The 19504-nt window shown below is 53.3% G+C and overlaps 1 protein-coding gene and 1 long non-coding RNA gene across 4 annotated transcripts in view; one reads left to right on the forward strand and one right to left on the reverse strand.

Annotated features, from left to right (window-relative positions):
- LOC123016808 lies at positions 1 to 9866 on the reverse strand. Its single transcript, XR_006413477.1, has 2 exons — positions 9735 to 9866; positions 1 to 298 (listed from the first exon to the last, which is right to left on the reverse strand). It is a non-coding gene; the product is annotated as an uncharacterized LOC123016808 (long non-coding RNA).
- LOC123016807 (PH and SEC7 domain-containing protein 2-like) overlaps positions 2793 to 19504 on the forward strand; it is a 25229-nt gene continuing 8517 nt past the window's right edge. The window contains exons 1-8 of one of the 3 annotated variants that reach the window (XM_044417432.1): positions 2793 to 3204; positions 7834 to 7936; positions 13260 to 14380; positions 14691 to 14937; positions 15347 to 15800; positions 17264 to 17458; positions 18043 to 18123; positions 19302 to 19414. In XM_044417432.1, the coding sequence (XP_044273367.1) occupies positions 13400 to 14380; positions 14691 to 14937; positions 15347 to 15800; positions 17264 to 17458; positions 18043 to 18123; positions 19302 to 19414 (2071 nt within the window). In that variant the 5' untranslated portion in view covers positions 2793 to 3204; positions 7834 to 7936; positions 13260 to 13399. Of the gene's footprint in view, positions 3205 to 7833; positions 7937 to 9644; positions 9849 to 10771; positions 10980 to 13259; positions 14381 to 14690; positions 14938 to 15346; positions 15801 to 17263; positions 17459 to 18042; positions 18124 to 19301; positions 19415 to 19504 lie in introns of those variants that run through there. The other 2 variants (XM_044417434.1, XM_044417433.1) reach the window with 2 other exon arrangements.

Consider the following 19504-nt stretch of genomic DNA (forward strand, 5'->3'; position numbering starts at 1 on the left):
TTTGGGTCTAGACTTGACTTTAATTTAAACAGAGTTTAAAAGTGCTCCTAGCCATTCCCTAGAACTTGCAAGCCCTGGTACCTGCCCACCACATGCACTGGAGGCTTCTCAGAGGCTTCATACCACCCCATTTCTTGACTGCAAAGTGACTCAGGAATCCTTCCAAAAATGTAATTCTTGTTTCCAAGGGTGCTTCCAGAGGGAGGGCCAGAGAACCCATAATGGGAAGGCCTTGTGTCTCCATTCTGTCCTTTCCTCCTTACGTGAGTCTCTGTAATACGAATCCAGATGGAATAAGCTGTGGAAAAAGGAAGAGTGTAAGTCAAGGCTGTCTGGACCACCTGAAAAGTTTGGTGATGGCAGCACAGCCATGGCACCATGACAGTCTTGTCCAAAAGCACCCCAAGGTTTGTGTAAGGGGAGCTTTCATTGTGCGTACCTTCAAGTAGCACCTCTTTAAGGACAGTTGACAGACATTCACTGGAGCATGACATTTTGTGGACTAGAAAGGCTCAACGAGGGATAAGAAAGCACCCAGCACAAGCAATCCCTTCATCTTTAGGGTGATGGAATATTCTGTCTGTCTGTCCTTTGTTTTTGTGCTGCCTGATAGCCAAAGTCCTCTGGGAGGTTAACAGCAACACCAATGAAGATTCTTCACTGGACAAGCTGCAACTCAGCAGCCTAGAACAGATAGCATCTGGTCTAAGCCTCTGTTGAATGCAGGATAACCACTGCAAGAGCATCCTCATGTGAAGCGCTAGTTCCCTTTGCTCAGCACTGGTCGGGCCTCATCTGGAGTTCTGTGTCCAGTTCTGGGCACCACAAGAAAGACGAAAACAAGATGGAAGGGCTGGAAATGAGAGATTAAAAGAATGGGCATGTTTAGCCTCAAGAAGAGAAGGCCAAGGTGAACTCAGATAGCACTCCGCAAGTGCTCAAAAAGTTGTCACGGAAAGGAAGGACAAGATCTCTTCTCCATTTTCCCAGAGTGCACAGAATAATGAGCTCAAGTTGCACAAAGCCAGGTTCTGGATCGACATCCTGACTGTTGCAGCAGTACAACAATGAAACCCATGACCCAGGGAAGTCATGGGCTTTCTTACACTGGGGGCATTCCAGATGCAACTGGACAGCCATCTTATAGGGATGGTTTCAGTTGGAGTCCTGTGCTCAGCAATGGGTTGGATCCAATTACAGTGGTACTTTGGCTCATGAACTTAATCCATTACACAACTCTGGTCACAACCCAAATTGGTTGTGAGCCAAGTCAAATTTCCCCATAAGGTTCAATGTAAATAAGGTTAATCTGTTCTGTAACTATTTTTTTTTAATCACAAAAATTTGAAGCAATGTGACAAAGAACAACAAAGATTGTGCCCATCTTCCCTGCATGAGTGTGATCGCGGTCGCGCTCGGCCATCTCCCCACCCCACCAAGCACGACCACGATCCTGCCCATACAGAGAAGATGGATGCAATCGTGATCGTCACCTGATGTGAAGTTCGCAACGTGAGGCAATTTTTTTCTGAAATTTCTGTTTGCAACCCAATTTGGTCATGAACTGAGGGACCACTGTACTTCCTTGGCCCCTTCCAACTTTGCTATTCTGTGATCCCCAATAGGTGTCCAGCACCTGCCTGAAGTCTCCCCCAAAGGAAAGCATGTGTTCCCTTTAGCCTGGGGGAGGGGGCAAGTTGAGAGCCTGCAAATTTTTTGGCCTACAACATCCCTCATTACTGGCTATACTGCACAGAGCTGACAAGTGTTGAAGGCTACAACATCTCAAGGGCTGCAAGTTGCCCACCACCCCTCTAGATAATTGCTTTCATTGTTGAATTGTTCATCAAGAAGTTTCTCCTAATGTTGTATCCAAATTTGTGCCCCTGTAACAAGGAGCCCTGCTGTTAAGATGTAGCTCTGTCCTCCAGAGCAGAGTGCAACCCTTGCTTAGAGCAACCACTCTGGAGGTTGAAATTTGCCACTGTTCATCTTCAAAGAATCTTGCTTGCGGGAAGCAAAGCTATAGCTCCGGCTCAAGATGCTTTCTGGCTCCCTCCACCCTATTAAGCATATAGACGCTCCTGTCCATCTTATTTGCTCACCTTCTTGTCTCCTCCTTTTCTTTTCCTATTATTCCTTCCCTTCCTTGAGGAAGATGGTACAAAATTGTGTGGGAGCAGACTGGGCTTGGGGGGATAGTTTGGAATTTAACCCTATGAAGGAGGGAGGTGAAACAGCTATGACAAAAGAACTGAATAACAAAAAGGTCACTGTCCTAGCTCTCCTCCAGTTTCTCAAAACCCTCAACAGATTCAGAGCTCATTTCTCCCAGAGCATCCCAAGCTACAAAGCACGTTGTCCATGTTGTTGGTTCAGCAAACTGGTCTCCCTTTTTTGTTGTACAGGGCACCGGGTCTGTTCGTGACAAGGAAAAGAAGAGGTTTCCAGCCTTCCATCTTGTTCAGGTCTTGTTCAAAAAGTTCCTCTATGTGTCACTGGGATTTAAGTACGCTTAAGAGGGAGGCTCTGGCCCCGATCCCTCTTCCACTCCTGGCCTCAGAGAGAACAGCCCTTTGTTCCTCATTAATCTGTGTGCAGAACAGCCACCGTAAGCCCTGGGGGTAATCCGGAAGCCTCTGCATGGGTGCAGGCCCCCAGCGCTGTTCACGCGACTCTCCAGTCATACCAAGGGTTCACTTTCTGAAGCAAAGCTTGGACAGCAGGCTGCAGTGGCTCCTGTGGTTTCCTGCTGCTCCTCACAGCTGTGACTTCCTGACAAGACGACAGCAGCAGCAGTGGCGGCGGCGGCGGCTGCCACCTCCATGCAGGGCAAGTTCAGTGCTTCCAGCATTCTGCCAGGTTCAAGCGGCAGCGGAAAAGGACTGGTATCTTTTCCCAGGCTTTAATGCACTTCCGAGGTTAGCATGCTCCATGCCTTGCATGACAGCAGGACGTTTTAGAAAGGCAGAGTGGAAGCCTGTTCAGAAATGGCAAACTTGACTGACAGTGACTGCATTTGAGGAACCAGGACACTTTCTACACCAGACAGTCTGAAGGTTTGGGGACAAAGCAAAGTGCCTGGACTGCAAAAGAACAAGTAAAAAGCCAGCCTGTCTCTGCTGAAGACCTCACTTTGGGCTCTTAGGAAAGGTGTAAAGCAGTACAAGCCCTGGAGGAGGAGTTTGACTGTCCAAACTGGAGGTGAGTAAAGAGTATGTGAAAGGGAAGTAGCTTACAGGGATGGGTGCAACTCATGGTGCCACCCCCAACTCCTTCCTGTCCTTGCTGTGTTCGTAGAACTTGAATAATCACACAAAGGATTATGGTGCAGAGTGAAAAGGCAAGACCTGGTGACAGTGGCGGGACCCTTAAAAGTTACAGCCCAGAGTATCGCCTGGCCCCTCTCTGAGAGCTCCTGCAACTCAGAGCAGTTGTCGGGCTGGGCTGGGGCTTGCCCATTTTGCACCTTCCCTCCCAGCTGCTCCCAACAGCTGCTGCAGCCAAACTAGACCAGAACCAAAGCGGGCAGGAGCATCGTTAAGATGGCCCCCTTGTGGGTCTCTACCGCTGAGGGTTAGTAAAGAAAATCTTAGCCAGTCCTGCGACCACACCTCATATGTGCTGGCCCTGAGCCTCTAATATACTCAGAGCCAACCCAGTGCCAGTTGCCTAAGAGACCTTCCCCATCTGGACATGCAGAAGCTCCAGCTGAAACCACAGAAGACCCTCAGGCAGAATGTTTGCTCCAGACAGCACGAGGTTCAAGTGTGTTTCTCGATGTGGCTTTTCTTGGACCCTACGTCATTCCTAGAATTTTATGAGGGATCTGGATGAGAGTTTCCATTCATAACCCTCTTGTGGTCTCCCACAGTTTTCATTGTCTTTTTTCTTAATAGAAAAAAGGAAGGAAAAAATGAAAAACATGAAGTATGAAAAATGAAGTATTTCCCTGTCCAAAAAAAAAAAAAAAAAACAAAAAAACCCATTGTCCTATTTTTAAAGGAATCCAGGCCTTTGAGAGCTATGTCAAAATTACTTTCCCTTTTGGGGTGGGATACACTTTGCAATTGCTGAAGCAGTTCGAATTTTGGGGAAGTACATGCAAAATGTTCAAGACCTATGGACAGTCAGGGCAGAAAAGAAAAAGACAAGGATTCCCTCACAAGCAAGGTTCATTTGCACCTTCACAGTCCATTCACAGCTTGCATTTTGGCAGCTGTTGTTCTTGCTGCTAGTCATGAAGTTGTGCCCAACCCATCGCGACCCCATGGACAACACTCCTCCACGCCTTCCTGTCCTCCACCATCCCCTGGAGCCCACTTAAGCTCCAGTGACTCCATCCAGCCACCTCATTCTCTTCTCTGCCATCCCCTTCTTTTGCCATCTATTGTTCCCGGCATTAGGCTCGTCTCCAGGGAGTCCTTCCTTCTCATTAGGTGGCCAAAGTACAGCTGTCAGGACAAAGCAAAAGAAAAAAACGCTGTGTGGTGCCTCTCCGGTTCACACTTGACTGCAGGTGTCCCACCCTCCAACCCAGCTGAGACTTCCCAGTTTTACTTTCATGGAATTGTACTGCTCTGCAGTTGTGCAAGTTTAGTCAACTTTTTAAAAAACGAACATATTTGCATACTCTGTAGGTGCCATTTTTAATTTTTTAAAAATGGTTTGCCAACCACTGAAATCCTTTCCAATGTGCTGCTTTACCGCTTTGAATGGTCTGCTACTGGCTATCAAGAGAGAGATCATGAAAATAGACTGTCAAGCTCAAGTTCATGATCTTCAAATTGAAGAAAAGGTTAATGGGTCAGGGAAGCTACAAGAAATGAGAACTGCTTGGGATTGCAGCATGGGACAGTGGGGATGTGCGAGGAGCTCATTAGGGGTGGGAATCCTTTGAATTCCCTGGGTTCAGCTCCTTGGCCTCAGATCCAGTTGGCAGTGGCCCTGAGCCCAGATTCCTGGCGAGTACTCCCAGGGACAGCAGGATGTTCTCCGGGAATTAAACCCCACATGCTGCACACGCAGCACCCCAGTTCTCTGCCCAGAGAAGAAGGTCAGTCCCCAGGAAGAGTGCCTGGCTCATAACACCCCTCTCCTGTGCCCCGCATGGCCACTGCCTGGGGCACCCGCAAGGAAGCAGGTTGCTTGTTAGGAACAGCATCTGGCACAACTGCTCACAGCACAACGAGCTGATGGGAAAACTTGCTGTTTGCACAATCGGGTGTCCATGAGCATTCACAAGCTTCCCCTTGTCTGAGCTTGTTTTGCAGGACTGGGCCAAGCATGAGAGGGAGTCTGCAGGTGCTGGACAGAGGGATCCCAAAAGGGTTCATCCCAACCCTGTGGTAGAGCCAGGGCCCCACAAATTGTCAGTGTGGTTTGGTGCCCACACAAGACAACTCATGGGAGTGTGTTACCCATGATGTATGCACTCAGTCAACAAGGGATGCATACCACTAACACTAGGGTTAGCAACATTTTTTTCAAAAATATATCCAAAACAGAAACAGTCATCTCTGAGGCAGGTGAGGAACAGTTGGATGGTTGGGTGACAACTGAGTTAAAGGAGTGCTAAAGAAAGATGAGACTGCAGAAAGCTGAATTGTTTTACTGCCTTCACTGCAGAAAATGTAGGGCAGGTACTTTAAGGAAGGAATTTTAAGGAACTGAGGCAAATAGTGGTAGCAAGAGAGGGAAATCCTCCTTTATGGACAGAAAACAAACAGATCATCAGGTCCAAAAATTCTTAAACCATGGAATTCAATTTGATGAGATAGTCACCAACCCGGACAAATTCATGGAGAAGGTTTTGATGCCTACTAGTCCTGATGGCTCGGTGCTACCTCCAGTGTCAGTGTGTGTCTGTGCTGGTGAACTTAGGTGCGTGTGTGTGTGTGTCTTGCACTCATAGTCTGCTTGTGGAATCCTGTGGGCACCTGCAGCTCCCGAGTGAAGTGAATGCTGGATGGTCTGCTTTTCTTAGGTTCTTGAGAAACTTCTGCTCTTCTAAACAAAAATAGGTAATATGCCCCTAAGATTCACCTCTGTATAAATGGAACACCCATTTTAAAAAGGGATCCAGATGGGATCCAAGAAATTACAGGCTGGTTAGCTTATAGCATCTGTTCCAGGCAAACTGCCAGAATGTATTATTAACAATAGCATTATCAAGCATGTATAGGCCAAAACTTGCTAAAAGAAATGTAAATGTTTTCCACAAAAATAAGTCCAGTCTCATTAACCTTTTACTCTGAGTGTCAATAAACATGTGATCAGGAAGACATTTTTTAATTGGACTTTCAAAAGGCATTTGATGACATTCCTCACCAAAGCTCCTCTTACGAACCAGTAACTGGTTAGCAAGGAGGACAAGTATCTAGCCAGTGTTTGTATTGGTGGAATGTAAACAGCAAGACCCCCAGGAATCTGTGTTGAGGGGCCAGTGCTTTTAAACGTGTCCATAAATGATGTGAAGCAGGAAGGGCGAGAGTAAGGTGGCTATGTTTACCAATAACAGCAATTCTTTAGAATGACTAGGAAAAAAACAGGATTTCAAGGAACTCCAAAACAAATGGGCATTAAAATGGCAAATGCATTCTAAGGTAAGCAAGTGTAAAATGTGCCCAAATGTAAATTTGTGTACTTATTTGATTTATATCCCATTTTTATATAACAAACCTAAGGTGGCTTATATCATTCTCTTGCTCCTTCTCCCACACCAACAACCCTGTGAAACTGGCTCAACTCTGTGACTGGCCCAAAGTCACCCAGCTGACTCCATGGCCAAGTGGGGACTAGATCCCAGAATGCCCGAATCCCAGTCTTGTGCTCTTTTGCTACTAATAATTACATATAGGCTGATAAGATCTGCTCAGGGAAGAGATCTTTGAGTTGTACTGGGCAGTTTGATGACAATATTAGCCCACCCACCAAGCTCTCACAATGCAGCAGCCCAGTCCCTGTGCCTCAGTTGAACTGGAGGGGCTGATGTGTCATGCCAGGCATCTGCAGGCACCTGGCTTGCCATGCCATGTGAACTCGGGCATCATCAGTTAAAACCCCCTCAGATTAACTCCTGCCCCACCCCCAGGTTCACACAAACCACAGAAGTTGTGCACCTGGCACAACGAGAACTCCCACCAGTAAACTGAGCCATGGTGTGTTGCCGTGTCACACGAACCAGGTCAGCATGTGGCTGCTGTGAAACAGGCCGTGTGACTTTGGAATGGCTGGAACATGAGATGCCGCCTTGTTGGCAGATGGGACAACCCTCTCGGGTCCATGCCTGGTGCTGTGAGTCCCAAGCCCCCCAGATACCCCAGCTTCTTTTTGGTCCAATTCACTGGTGCTGTTTAATTCAGCCTTGCCTGGAAGCCACACAGTAAGATGGCTGCCCCACTCCCCCTGGCACTTTCAGTTGCCTGTCTTTGTGGCCATTTTTCTCTGGCCAGACTCTGGTGGTTGCCTGGGCTCCACTTGCGTGGGGCCTTTTACAAGTCCTGCTCCAGCCTGTTTCTTGCTTGCTGCCTTCTCTCACAGCCTGAGCAGAACATAATGCTCACAATACCATTTGGGGAATGTGTCCCTCCCCCCCGCCGCTGTTAGTCCTCCCTCTCCGACTTAGGCACATTGTTTCTTTCCCTGGGATGTCTCCATCTTTTCAGGCAGGGTGAGCCATGGAAAACCTGCAAGCATTGTTTCCGTGATGATGGGTGAGGACAGCAAACCAGTCATTGCCCCCAGAACAGCAGGGACAGTTCTGTCCTTACCACCAGATTCTGTCTGGGCAAGGAGTACATGACCTCTGAGGCACATTTCTTCCTGGCACAGGAGAAGCAGGTGGTGAAACTTTGCAGACAACAGGAAGCACTGCGTTGGCCCCATCTCCGTTGCTCAAGAAACAGGCACAGACCTGGCCCAGGCCAAGCAGTGGGTAAGTAGGTCGTGACACCTCCCAATCAGTTCTCCTAGGGAAGTAGCTCAGTGGAGTCTAAGGCTGTCCCTCCACTCTGATATCTAGGAATGCGGGCTGGTGCACTTGGGACTGCCCTTGGAAGCTGCATGACAGACCTCAGGCTATGGCAGCTGCACTGCGCCACCTCCAGGGCGTAGAATAGGTGGGTTAACAGAAGCCATGAGACGCAAAGGGTAACACTTCTGCATCCAGGCAGTGGAGGCCCCCAAACAGTCTGGACCTGTTCTGTGAGTGACAAGAACATGTGATCTGATCATGGCAGCCTTTGGGAATGAGGTAAACTGGAAGATCTGGAGCAGAAGCCAGGCTGGGGACCAGCCACTCTGATCTGCTCAAGCAGCCTGCCAAGAAGAGTTGTCCTTTGCACTAGAGGCAGAGAAAGGTATGGCTGTGAGGTGCCACAAGCCAGAGGATCCGTTCAAGGGAGATTTGTCCCCAGGGTCCTGTAGGATCTCTCAGGAAAGCGCAAAACAAATTTCCAGGTAGATCCATTATGTTAACTTACTGGCAGCAGTCAAAAGAGCATCCTATCTCCAGACTCCTATCTGTGGGAATAGGAAATTACATCCTCCAAACAGGCCTTTGAACCTGTAGGACCGCTCACTCTGGGTCCTGTGGGGAGGATCCAAACAGAGCCTTCGGGATGCTAGCACAGGCAACTGTAGGCAAGGAGAGCGGCAACAACTCAAGCAGGGCTGCAGTGGCGAAGGAAGCCCTGGCCATGCATTTTGCCAGGCAGGGACTGGCCCACAGCAACGTCAACCCCCCCCCCCGCCCCAGGCGGAGAGCTAAGTCTCCTGTCAAACGATGGACGCAAGGCGGGTGGCACCGGTTCTGGTTGCTGGCCCGGTCTTTAAACAGCGGGAGGCTGCGCTGCGGGCGGGGCAGGGGCAGGGGCAGGGGCAGGGGCAGCCACAGGCGCCCGTAAAACGGGGGAGCGGCTGCACCTCCGTGGCGGAGCCCCTGCCTCGCACACTTGAAGGCGCCAGGCCGGCTCTCCCGCAGCTCCGCTCCTGAACGCAGCTGGGGCGAGCGGCTTCCCGACACCGTGGATAGATCCAGGCCGGCGCTACGGCAGGGCGAGGGAGGGCCACGCTCTTCCCCCGCCGCGGCCCGATCCGATGGGCTCCCGACAACCGCGCCGTGCGGGAAGGGCGCGCAGGGATCGCGGCTGTCCGCCCTCCCGGCTCCGGCGAGCGAGCCGACCGAGGCCCTGCGCCGGGAGCTGCCTCTCCCCAGGGCGCGAGGGGGCGCGCTGCTGAGCCCCTTTCCTGCGAGCCGCGAGGGCTGCGCGCCCCGACTCGGCTGCGGGCCCCGCGCCCCGGGCCGCAAAGCTGCGCCGTTTTCCTCTCCCGCCGGCGACGCGGCAGGCCCTTGCCCCGGAGGAGGGCGGCTGCTCCGCCGCATCCGGAAAGACCCACCGATGGGTCTCGATGGGAGCTGCCACGTCCCCGTGTCGCCGTGGCGGGAGGAGCGCGCCGGCCGGAGGGTTCACACAGGGCAGCTGCGGAGAGGCCGGCGGGCGCGCGGCTCGTCTTTGCGGGACGCCGCAGGCCTTCCGGGGGGAGGGGGGGTTCGCCTGCCCGGCCGCGGGCCCGGGAGATGCCGCTCGGCGCTTCCAGGAGGCCGAGAGCGGGCTGGGACGGCCTGGGTCTTTCGCCCTGCCCGTGCCGCTGCCGCGTCAGGGGCTCCGGGGAAGCCCAGCGGGGCCTCGGAGCTACGCGGGCGAACGGGAGAAACGTCCCCCTGCGCCTACCCGCGGCTTGGCGGCAGCGCGACCATCGCGGACTCGCCGGGAAGCGCAGCCTCCCCTTCCTGCGGCGGCGCTGGTGTGGAGACGTCGGCCTGGAAGGGGCCGCAGGGCGGCTGGGTAAGTGGCGGCCGGGCGGCGCGCTCCCTGCTGGTCTCCGGCCCTGGCCCGGCTCGAGGCGGCCCCGCGCTCTGCCGCCGTCTCTCCGCGCAGCCCCGGGGCTGCCTCTGCCGGCCGGGGCCCGCCGTCGCCCCGCGCGCCACCTCGGCAGCTCTGGCGAGAGAGGGGAGCGGCGCCGGGCTCGCCTCGGCCGGGGCACCGGGCGGGCCGCGCTGGAGGCGCTCCGGACGAGCCGCGCCGAGCTGGCGCAGCGGGAGCAGGCGGGCTTGGTTGCGCCCAGAGGACGGGGCCCCTGCGGCGGCGGGCCCGAGGAGGCCCCTGGCGGGCGGCGGCTCGCAGCGCTCCTGCTTCCGCGCGCCCTCGGCGTCCTCCGAGCGGGACCTGGCGTGGCTGCCGGCCCTGCAAAGATATCGCTTGCCCGGCTTCGCTGTGTTGCTGTGCGGGAAGGCTCGGAGGGCAGTGAATCCCGAAATCGAAAGCGGGACAGTTAGGAAATGGTCAAAATGGCAAATATATACAACGCTAAAGGGAAACTTGGCAGACAGACGGAGTGCTTAGTGAAACAGCTGTGAATTCAGATGACTTCGCGCCTAAGGGAAGAAGGAACTTGCATTATATTCATATGTATTTGGCCCAGTGAAAAGATCTTGTCCAGGTAGCCAAGTGAGTGGGATCCAGACAACTGCCAGAGTCTGGGTGCCTCCGCAGTGGGCACCATCGCCTCCCACTAGAGAGCAGCAAGGGGGAGGGCAGAGGAAGAGGTTCTCTGCCCCTGACCTGCTGCTTCAAGGGGAGCACAGAACTCCTGGCTCAGTCTGCAGGCAAGGCTGTTCCTTCTGCAGGAAGTCCCCCCAGTTTCAGAGTGGCAAAACAGCCTTCCCCTAACCGTTGTTTCTTCCTGGATTTTTCCTTTTTGTTACCAGATTCCAAGGGAATCCCATGACTGATGGGTTCTCTCTTGGCTCCAGCTGGAAAGGGCCCTGAGCCTGGCAGCACTACCTCTCTTCTGACTTTCAGTCTAAAGAAGGGGAGTGACTGATGCAGCATCGCACACCCCCTTTTCCTGCCAGTTGGACAGGAGGGCCCTGTGGGCAGATCAGCCCTTCTTTCTACCTGACCCCAATCTTGGAGGTGGGTTCCAGCTTTTGGACAGCTGCAAATGTTCCTGATAACTGCATAGAATTTAGAACTAGCTTTGGATTTTATTTTGCAGAACAAATATTTAGGGTTGACATCATTCCAAATAAAAAAACTTCTTCAGTTACTTTGCACTGAACCCCCAGATTTTATGTATTTATTTGTCTAACTTTTAAATTATCTGATAGCCAAAGCTCTCTTTGCAATCCACCCTAAAGAGGACTGTAATACACTAAAGCATGGGTCCTCAAACTACGGCCTGCGGGCCTTATCCAGCCCTCCATGCCCATATATCTGGCCACCTCAGAGATTTTGGCCTTGCCACACCATGCCTACCGCCACCGCCTGCCACCACCCACCTTGCCCCGCGCATGGGGAGGCGGTGGCTTGCTCATGCGGAGATCGTTTTGGACTCACTCGGAGAAAATGATCTCCAAGTGAGCAAGCCGCTGCCTTGTGCCCTGCCCTCGCCTCAGCACATGTGCGCACCGCCCTGCCCCCTTTCTGGCCTGCGCCCAGCACCGGCACCTTTCAACTGGCCCCCTGGTGAAAAAGTTTGAGGACCCCTGCACTAAAGGCATAATATTTTTTCCAAAAATACTACAGTTGTGAAGAGTTGAATTTAATTTAAATTGGTAACACCCCAACCCCAACCCTGACCTGTACAGAAAGGCCTGGCCCAGAAGTGTGGGGGGATGCCAGCACATCTGCATGGAAAATCACTGTGATCAGAGAGCTTGCTTCTGCCGGTCAGTGGCGGATGCTGTGCGTGTTGGTCTCTGCCAAGCTGCTCATGGCACTAGAGTCTGGCTGCTCTCCCAGACTGTGGCAGCACAACTGCTGTTCTGGCCATCCGCGTGGCAGAGGAGCTCATGGCTGTGTTCCCCAACTGGTTCTGTGCCGGAGACGAGGTCCCAGGTGCGAAGTGATGTGACACAGTGCATCCATGAGTGGCATCTCCCCGAGGGCTCCCACCGCCTTCCTGGCCTTCTCTGGCTGCCTGCCTGCCTGCCTGCAGGTCCCACTCATCCACGGCCTCTTGCTGCAGGCCCTCCTCCTGCTCTGGGGCCCCTGGGCTGAGCCGCACCCTCTGGGGAGGGGCAAGGGATGGGTCATCCAACCTCCTGACTATCCTTGCCATGTAAAACCTGGATGCTGGGGAGGCTGAAACTGACAGGAGCGCTGCCTCAGTGTCTGCACTCACCTGGTCTGGATCATCATGCTGCCAAGCTTAGTGACGGTGCCTGCCACTGCTTCTGGCCATAGGCAATGCCTGGGTACCAGGGGCTGGTGGTGGGAGGGCCCCGCTGCAGGCCCACCCCACGTCCCCCTTCCCCGAATTTGTCCCCAAGTGACAACAGCAGGAAACCACACGCTTTCCTGTGGGAATGTTTTGCAACGGCAGCCCCATCCCTCGTCACCCCACGCTGCCCAGCATGCTTCACAGCAGGGGGCATATAGGCTGGGCTGCTGGTGCTGGAGGAGCCTGCCTGGTGGGGCGACGAGGCTGCACAGTGGCAAATTCTGTGTGCCAGGACAGAATGGCTGCCCTGCAGGAACAGGTGCTGAGCCAGAGGCCTTGCCTTGCAGTAAGGGCACCTGAAGGTTCGGTGAGATGCGGAAGGAGGGGGGCTGCGTATGGTTGCAGCTGCCTCGGGGTAGGGCTCTGTCCTCCTGGAAGGGATAATTCTGCCTGGGGCAGGGCGCTCTCCATGGGATGGTAGTGCATCCTGGGCTGCTGGAAGGGAGGAACGCCGCATCCCCGTGATTGAGGAGCGGGTGCCCAGCCTGTTACAGGAGGGCCTGACCCTCTTGGATTTCAGCTGCATGGAGGGGAAGCATCTGACAGACTTACTAGTGGACTGGGCTGTAAGTAGCAGCAATAGCCCAGTAACTCCTGCCCCTCACTCTTCTGATCAGCCAAGCCACTCTAGCCCAAGATCTTGGTTCTGGTTTGATATAATGGGGCCCCCCGTTGCTGAAAAAGACAACATCTGGGAAGAGAATTCTCCTGTGATTCACTTTCTCCCTCCTTCTTTCCTCCCTTCCTTTATCGCATATGTCTTATTTTCCTTGGGTTTTGTAAATATAAGCCTGGGAAGAGATTCAGATCTATCAGCAGGGCGACTTGCATTGCTCTTGTCACTCACACAGTGATCTGCGGGAATCTGCAGGACAGCTGCTCATTTTTCAGCCTAGGCAGAAGTAGGGAGCTTCTGTCTTCTCTTTCATTAAACATTAACTTCCATGTGTGTGTTTGCTCTGCTTTTCCAGGTAAGCAGGAGATTGGTGGAACCTGGCTTTAGCCATGGACTTGGCATTGCTCAGCCTTTTGCAAACAAAATGCTGCAGGGGTTTAGCCTCAGCTTAGCCTCACTTAGCCTTCATAGAGAGTTTCTGTGGTGAACCCTAGAATGGAGCACTCTGGACACCTCAACAATCCAGGCCAGATGGACGTAAGAGCTGACGATGGAACAGGCGAATTCAGCTGTGACCATGGAGATGGCTTGGGAGGGGCTCAAGCCCTGCTTGCACCTTCTGAAGTCTTCGGGGTCCCTTCTTTCTTATGCCCAGAAGATGTAAATTCCTTACAGGATGGGTTGGAAGGCTTTGGCAACAGGACAGGAATGCTATCCGAGAAAACCCTTTCAGCGTTAGCTCAGGCTCAGACTACACTTTTGAGCACTGACATGGGTCCTCTTGGTTTGGAGAGACTGAAGTTTTCTGAGAAGCTGGTGGAGCCTCTGAAAGAAGAACTTGAGTGGCCAGAAAGCCTAAAAAATCAGGACAAAAGTAGGAATGATGCTACCCAGACACTCTTCTGGGCCAGTATCCTCCAAGCTCAGATGTGTGTTTTGGACCTTCAAGGGGAGATTGACAGGCAGAAGGAGCCATTGAAAATTTCCTCCCTGAATTCTGAGACAGTGCCAGTGACAACCATATCACAGGACCTGGCAGTCTCCCATGAGCCTCAGCTCCTGGACAGCGACAGTGAGGAAGAGGCAGAGAGCTTGGAGAGGCAGGAAGAAAATGCAGGTTCATCAGAGGAGGAGGACGAAGAATATGTATTTTACAACAACCCCCTCTTTCAGGACTGTCCGCACCCAGCAAGAACTGTCAGCTCTGAAGGGCTGACCTTGTGTAGCCATCCAGAGGGAAAGGCTGCCGCAGAAGATGATGTGAGAATCCTTGACAGTGGTCTGGTCTCTCAGGGCTGTGGTGAAGACTGGTTTTCTCAAAGAGGTGTGACAACAAGCCCTGTAGCCCTGGGTGCTAGCGATGACCTGCCGGCAGGTCCTTTCCCAAGCTACACGCCCCACTACCGCTCTGTCTCGCCCTTGATGATCACTGAAGGGGATATGGAGGACGCCTACCCTTCAGCAGAGCTCGAGGAGGTAAGAGAGCTGGCTGCATCGACCGAGTGAGGCTCTTTTCAGGCCTGCCTTGCATGGGGTTGTTTCATATGGACCCCGGTGCATCCAGCTTCTTTTGGCTTGGCTGCAAATTAAAAGCAGAAGGATGCAGGGTCAGACCATGCAGCTCCTGGTCTGCCAAGAGCACCCGACGGGCGCTCTCTGCGACCCCACTATTTCCATGCAGGCCTCACGTGGCCCCGATGTGAAAAGGGCTTCCTGGGCAGGCCAACTGGCTCCCTGAGTCATGGGCCACTTCTGCCTTACATGGTTCCCCTGCTTTGACTTCCAGGTCCAGTGCTGCTTCCCGGACCAGCTGGCCTGCAGACCACCCAGAGACTTTCTGAGCAGCAAGACCCCAGAGGAATCCTGCCTCAAGCAGCAGTCTGTCTTCCAGAAGCATCACATGACATCCCTGGCACCCTCCCATCCTCCCCAAGAGCAATGGAGCTTTCTAGGGTGCAGCAGGAGTGCCTGGGGCACTGGAGGCTCACCTAGTGGGTTCCGTTCATGTCCAGATGCCTCCCCTCCCCTTTCTGGCAAGTGCACTGTAGCTGTCCGGGGGGGGGGGGGGGGGGGTTGTAGTTATTGATGGTCAGCAGGTCCCTTCTTAGACTGTTGCAGAAAGGTGCCATCTCAGCCTCTGCAGCACACGGTGTAGGTTCAGGGGTGGGGCGGCTCCCCAGGTCTGACTTTGCTGGTTCCCACCAGAAGTGCAAGCTCTCTTGGGCTGCCGTGGAGCCCTCTCACCTTTCCGCTTAGCTTCTGAAGCCTTAAGACCCCCGCCAGTTCCTCGGTGCTGCTACTAGTGTGGCCCAAGGACTGTGAAAGCTCTCCAGACATGTGGACTGACTTCTCCTCCCCTCCTGGGAAAGTAAGGTAAAGCAGAGCTGTGGAGGTACTGGGAGGGGCTGTGACACAGCTGGCTTTTCTTCCCATCTGCTGCAGGTGCAGGCAACTCTGCAGCCTCGCTGTCAGCATCAGGCCTGCTGTTCTCGAGCTCCAGCACTTCCCTCCTGTCTGCTTTGCTGCATGAGCCTCATGAAACCAACCTTTCTCACCAGCCTCTGTCTGCTGCTGACATTAGCAAAACACCTTGCAGCTCCCAGCTCATCTCAGCCCCTGCTGCAGAGCAGAGTCTGTGGCAGGAAAAATTACGACCACAAGTCCCAGCATCCTGTGGCCACCCATCGCTTTCCTGCGCATGGGTAGAGGAGCCCGAAAAGACTTCCTTTCTGCAGGAGGAAGTCACGCCACCAGCCTTGCACTCAGTCTCTCTCGGTGGTGTAGACAGGAAGCTGGTACAGTCAGCCGAGGGGATCAAGATGGTGGACTTGCCCCCCATACATCATGATGAAACCTTGGAAGATGGCGAGGAGGAGCAGACGGAGCCTCCCACGTGGTAAGTTTGCTCAGCTGAGGGTCCCTTGGGGTCTCAGCCACCTTCCATCTGCTCGCCACTCACAACATCCTCCTGCTGTGGTTAGGAACTAGGCTTGGGCCAAAAGAAGCAAAATCAAGTTGACAACCATTTGGGGAAGGCTTCCTCTGCTGTCACGCTGCCACCTGGCTGTTTCGATGGGCTCCGCTAGATGCAGCCTCCTGCCTCCTGCCCCTTCCTGCCAGCTTCTGCCCTTGTTTGTGGCTTTCTTGTGCACCAAAGCCCTCTTGTTCCCATTACGCCTGGCGGCTCTAGTGTCCTGTGTGGGATGCAGGAAGGCCGTGTTGCTGCTCAGATTTGCTCCCTGTCAGTGCCTGCGTGGTTCCCCGAAGCACACAGGCAACTAAGCTCCTTCTCTCCATCAGGGCGGCTGTCAGGCATCAGGCATCAACCCCCTGCCTCACTTCTTTTTTAATCCTGGCAGCCTGTCCAGTGGCCTTGCATGCCCTTGGACTCCCTTTTCTGCTGTGAAGCTCAGGTAGCTCTTTGATGCCCACAAAAGCTCTGTGGGGTTAAGGGCCAGGATGGCTTTCACGGCTCCCCAGGAAGCTTTCTGTCTGAGGTAGATTTCCTGTGTTGAAGCCGGGCAGCTGTGCCACGTTCAGTTCCACTTGCAGTGCCACAGCTCTGCTGGCACAGAGCCCCAGCATGGGCTTGACGGAGTCCTTTTCACTGCTACTGAATCCTGGCAGCCCACCAAACCCATGGCTTACTTGTGTTGCATCGGCTCCCCGCAGAACAGGGGTGGGGGAGGCTGAGTGTCATGTCTGAATAGAGAAGGGTCTTGCCTGGGACTGGGGTGTGCGGATGGGAGGGCAGGAGGGAGGAACAACTCTTCCCTGAACTGAATAACTGCATGGCAGAATTGGGTAATGGGAGTACATCTTTGGGAAAGTTCTGCAAGTCAGTGGCTCCTTCAGTGCTCCACTCCTAAGGAAAATCACAGAGGTGCAGCCCAGAACTAAGCCCAGTGTTTTTTCTTCCACAGGAGCCTGTAAAGAGTGTTGCACTGAGAGGTCAGGTCAGGTCAGGTCAGGTCAGCTGGTAACTTCTGAGGTCCCCCAGTAGCACAGCAGGGCCAGGAATCCCAGTCTGAGCTGGGCCTGCAAGGGTGGTGCAGCAGCAACTGGTCTTTGGCCAAGATGTGTTGCAAATTGAGGCCTGATCCTCTTGAAGAGCAGGAATCTACTGTTCTGTCTGGCTTCAGAGTGCTAAAGGCCACCAAGTATTTGGCACTCGAGAGTCTGATGTAAATGAGCAAGGGGTGGAGAACTTCCTCTGCATGACAACCCCAGAGACAAGCTGTTGAGTGTTTCTGTGGACGGCAACCTGAGATGGTAAGGATGCGTCTTTGCTTGGCCCCATCTGCTGCTGACACAGCGCACTTTCTTTTCTTGTCCCGCTCCCTCTGCCGCCTTCTGCAGCTGCCCTGAAGAGCTTTCTGAGGAGCCTCATGGAACAGAGGAGACTCTGCGAGCCACGCATGCGATGGAGCCAGATGGCATGCCCTTGGCCAATGGCACTTCTGGAGACCAGGCAGCGGCACTGAGGCTGGCCGGCCGTCTCTACCACCTAGATGGGATCAAGAAGTCACAGGTGGCCGCCTTCCTCCAAAAGAAGTAAGGGGGTCTTCGGACATGAATGCTTTCTGGAGGTCTTGACACTTGGAGGGGTCCTTCGTCTGCATCTCCTCTGAGAGATGGGTTGTTGCAACTTTGCAGCCCATGCAATTTAATCTGGTACAGTTTCCCTCTCCCAGCATCTTAAGCTCACCCCCACTTTTTATTTGAAGGGTAAAAAGTAGCATTTCTTGAAAAACAAAGGGCAGGAGGGCCGTTAGAGAAGCCAGGTGTCTCTGACCTGGAGCTCCAAAGGAAACCGTGCTCTCTCCAGACTGAAAAGTAATCATGCTCAGGGCATTTAAGCTTCCACATACTGGTGTGGATCACATGAGCAGGTGGGCAGCAAGTGCCCTTTATTTGCTTTGGGGAGAGCAGACAGCCCTCCGCTGTGAACTTGGAGGGATTTAGAAAGTGGGAGGCCTCCTGCAACAGAATCTGGGAAGCTGTGTGGACAGTGGGACAGCCTCCTCTGAGCGATGGTGTGAGCCGGGGGAAATGGAGGCTCTCTGCGAGGTAGCACCTGGGGTACACGAGGGGCTGGTTTTCCACCAGTGCAACTTTTCCTGTGTGTTTGTCTGCAGCAATTACTTCAGTCAGTTGGTAGCTGAGGCATACCTCTCCTTCTTCCAGTTCAGCAGACAGACTCTGGACCAGGCCTTGAGGTAAGGCTTCCTTAGGGGAACGATTTTCTGCTTTAAGAGGTGAAGGCCACACTGCAGATGATGCGGAAGTCAAGGTCCCAGCTTTGGTCCTTAGTGGGCAGATGCATGGGAGGCACCCCTGGCCCCAGGACTGTTTATAGGTATGGCCTTTCTGTCCGTTTTATTTCCAGCAGCCTCTGCTAGAAACCTTGACGTTCATCTTGGGTTAGGATGTAGAGGTGAACATAGTTAGTCCAGTGGAAAACCAGGACATACCTGGTTGACCATCCCTTTTCCCAGCAAGGAACGTGAGCAGCTGGAGGAGGGTGTGAGGCAGAACTCACTTTGGGCTATTCTAAGGCCAGATTTTCAGGGGCTGCAGAAACAGGCAGAGCCTGGATTTTCAAAAAGTTGCTTACAGCTGTTCAGCCCACAACCTCTTCCCTCAGCCCTTGTCCATCCTTGCTGATTTGAGCTAGGCAAGAGGAATTGGCTGAGTAATAGGAAGAGGAGACTCTGGTGGGCAATTTCCAGGTATGGGAGTTTGCTTAGATGGGGTTGCATGCCTCTGAAAGAACAGGTATATAGTTGAGGGGGGTGCTCCTGCTTTCATCATTGTCATTTTTTAATTTGCAAAAAATATTTGTATACTTTTGGGGTGTGCAAAAACATAGGTGGCAATCTTTCAAAGGGATGACTGGCTGTCATTTGGGAGATTGCAAGAAGCAATCTGCCAGAAATTCAGGGAGAAAGCCCACTATGAGCAGGGCTTACAATCTGTGAGCTGGGCTGGCAGCTGCAACTGGCGCAGAATGCAGTAGCCACCATGCTGAGTGGAATCTCTGGGTGTACGTATGAACTGGTGCCGAAGCACCTGAATGGTTTGCCTGGCCTGGCTCTCTGCCCTGCAGTCCTGCCTGCTGGGTTCCTTAAGTGCAGTCCTGCTTTTCACTCACTCTGCTAGAAATGTCTGTCAGTGCCAGTAGCATATTAGCTACTAAGCTATGTACAAGGTTTTGCACCTGACCTGAGCAGCTTCCTTAATTAAAGTAACTCAAGATGGAAAGCGGTTTATCTTCGGACCAGAACTGACTCTATCTACAAGCCTCAGTAACAATAAAACTGTGGAGTGCTTCCTGCTGGCATCCATCTCAGAGTGCTGTGTTTCCCGCTCTCATGGGCTTTCCTCCCATTGGCAGGTTGTTCCTGGAGGCTTTTGTGCTCACTGGGGAGACCCAGGAACGTGAGCGGATCCTCAGGCACTTTTCCCAACGCTACTGCTGTTGCAATCCCGAGGCCTTCCTTAGCCCAGGTAAGACATTTAGTGAGGCAGGCTTCCCCACCTGCAGCCACAGGAACCTTTTCAGAGTGTACGCAATGCTCACCTTGGATTAGACTGGGG

The sequence above is a fragment of the Varanus komodoensis genome, unplaced genomic scaffold (genome assembly GCF_004798865.1).
Source record: "Varanus komodoensis strain SLA01 unplaced genomic scaffold, ASM479886v1 scaffold88, whole genome shotgun sequence".
NCBI classification, from domain to species: Eukaryota; Metazoa; Chordata; class Lepidosauria; order Squamata; family Varanidae; genus Varanus; species Varanus komodoensis.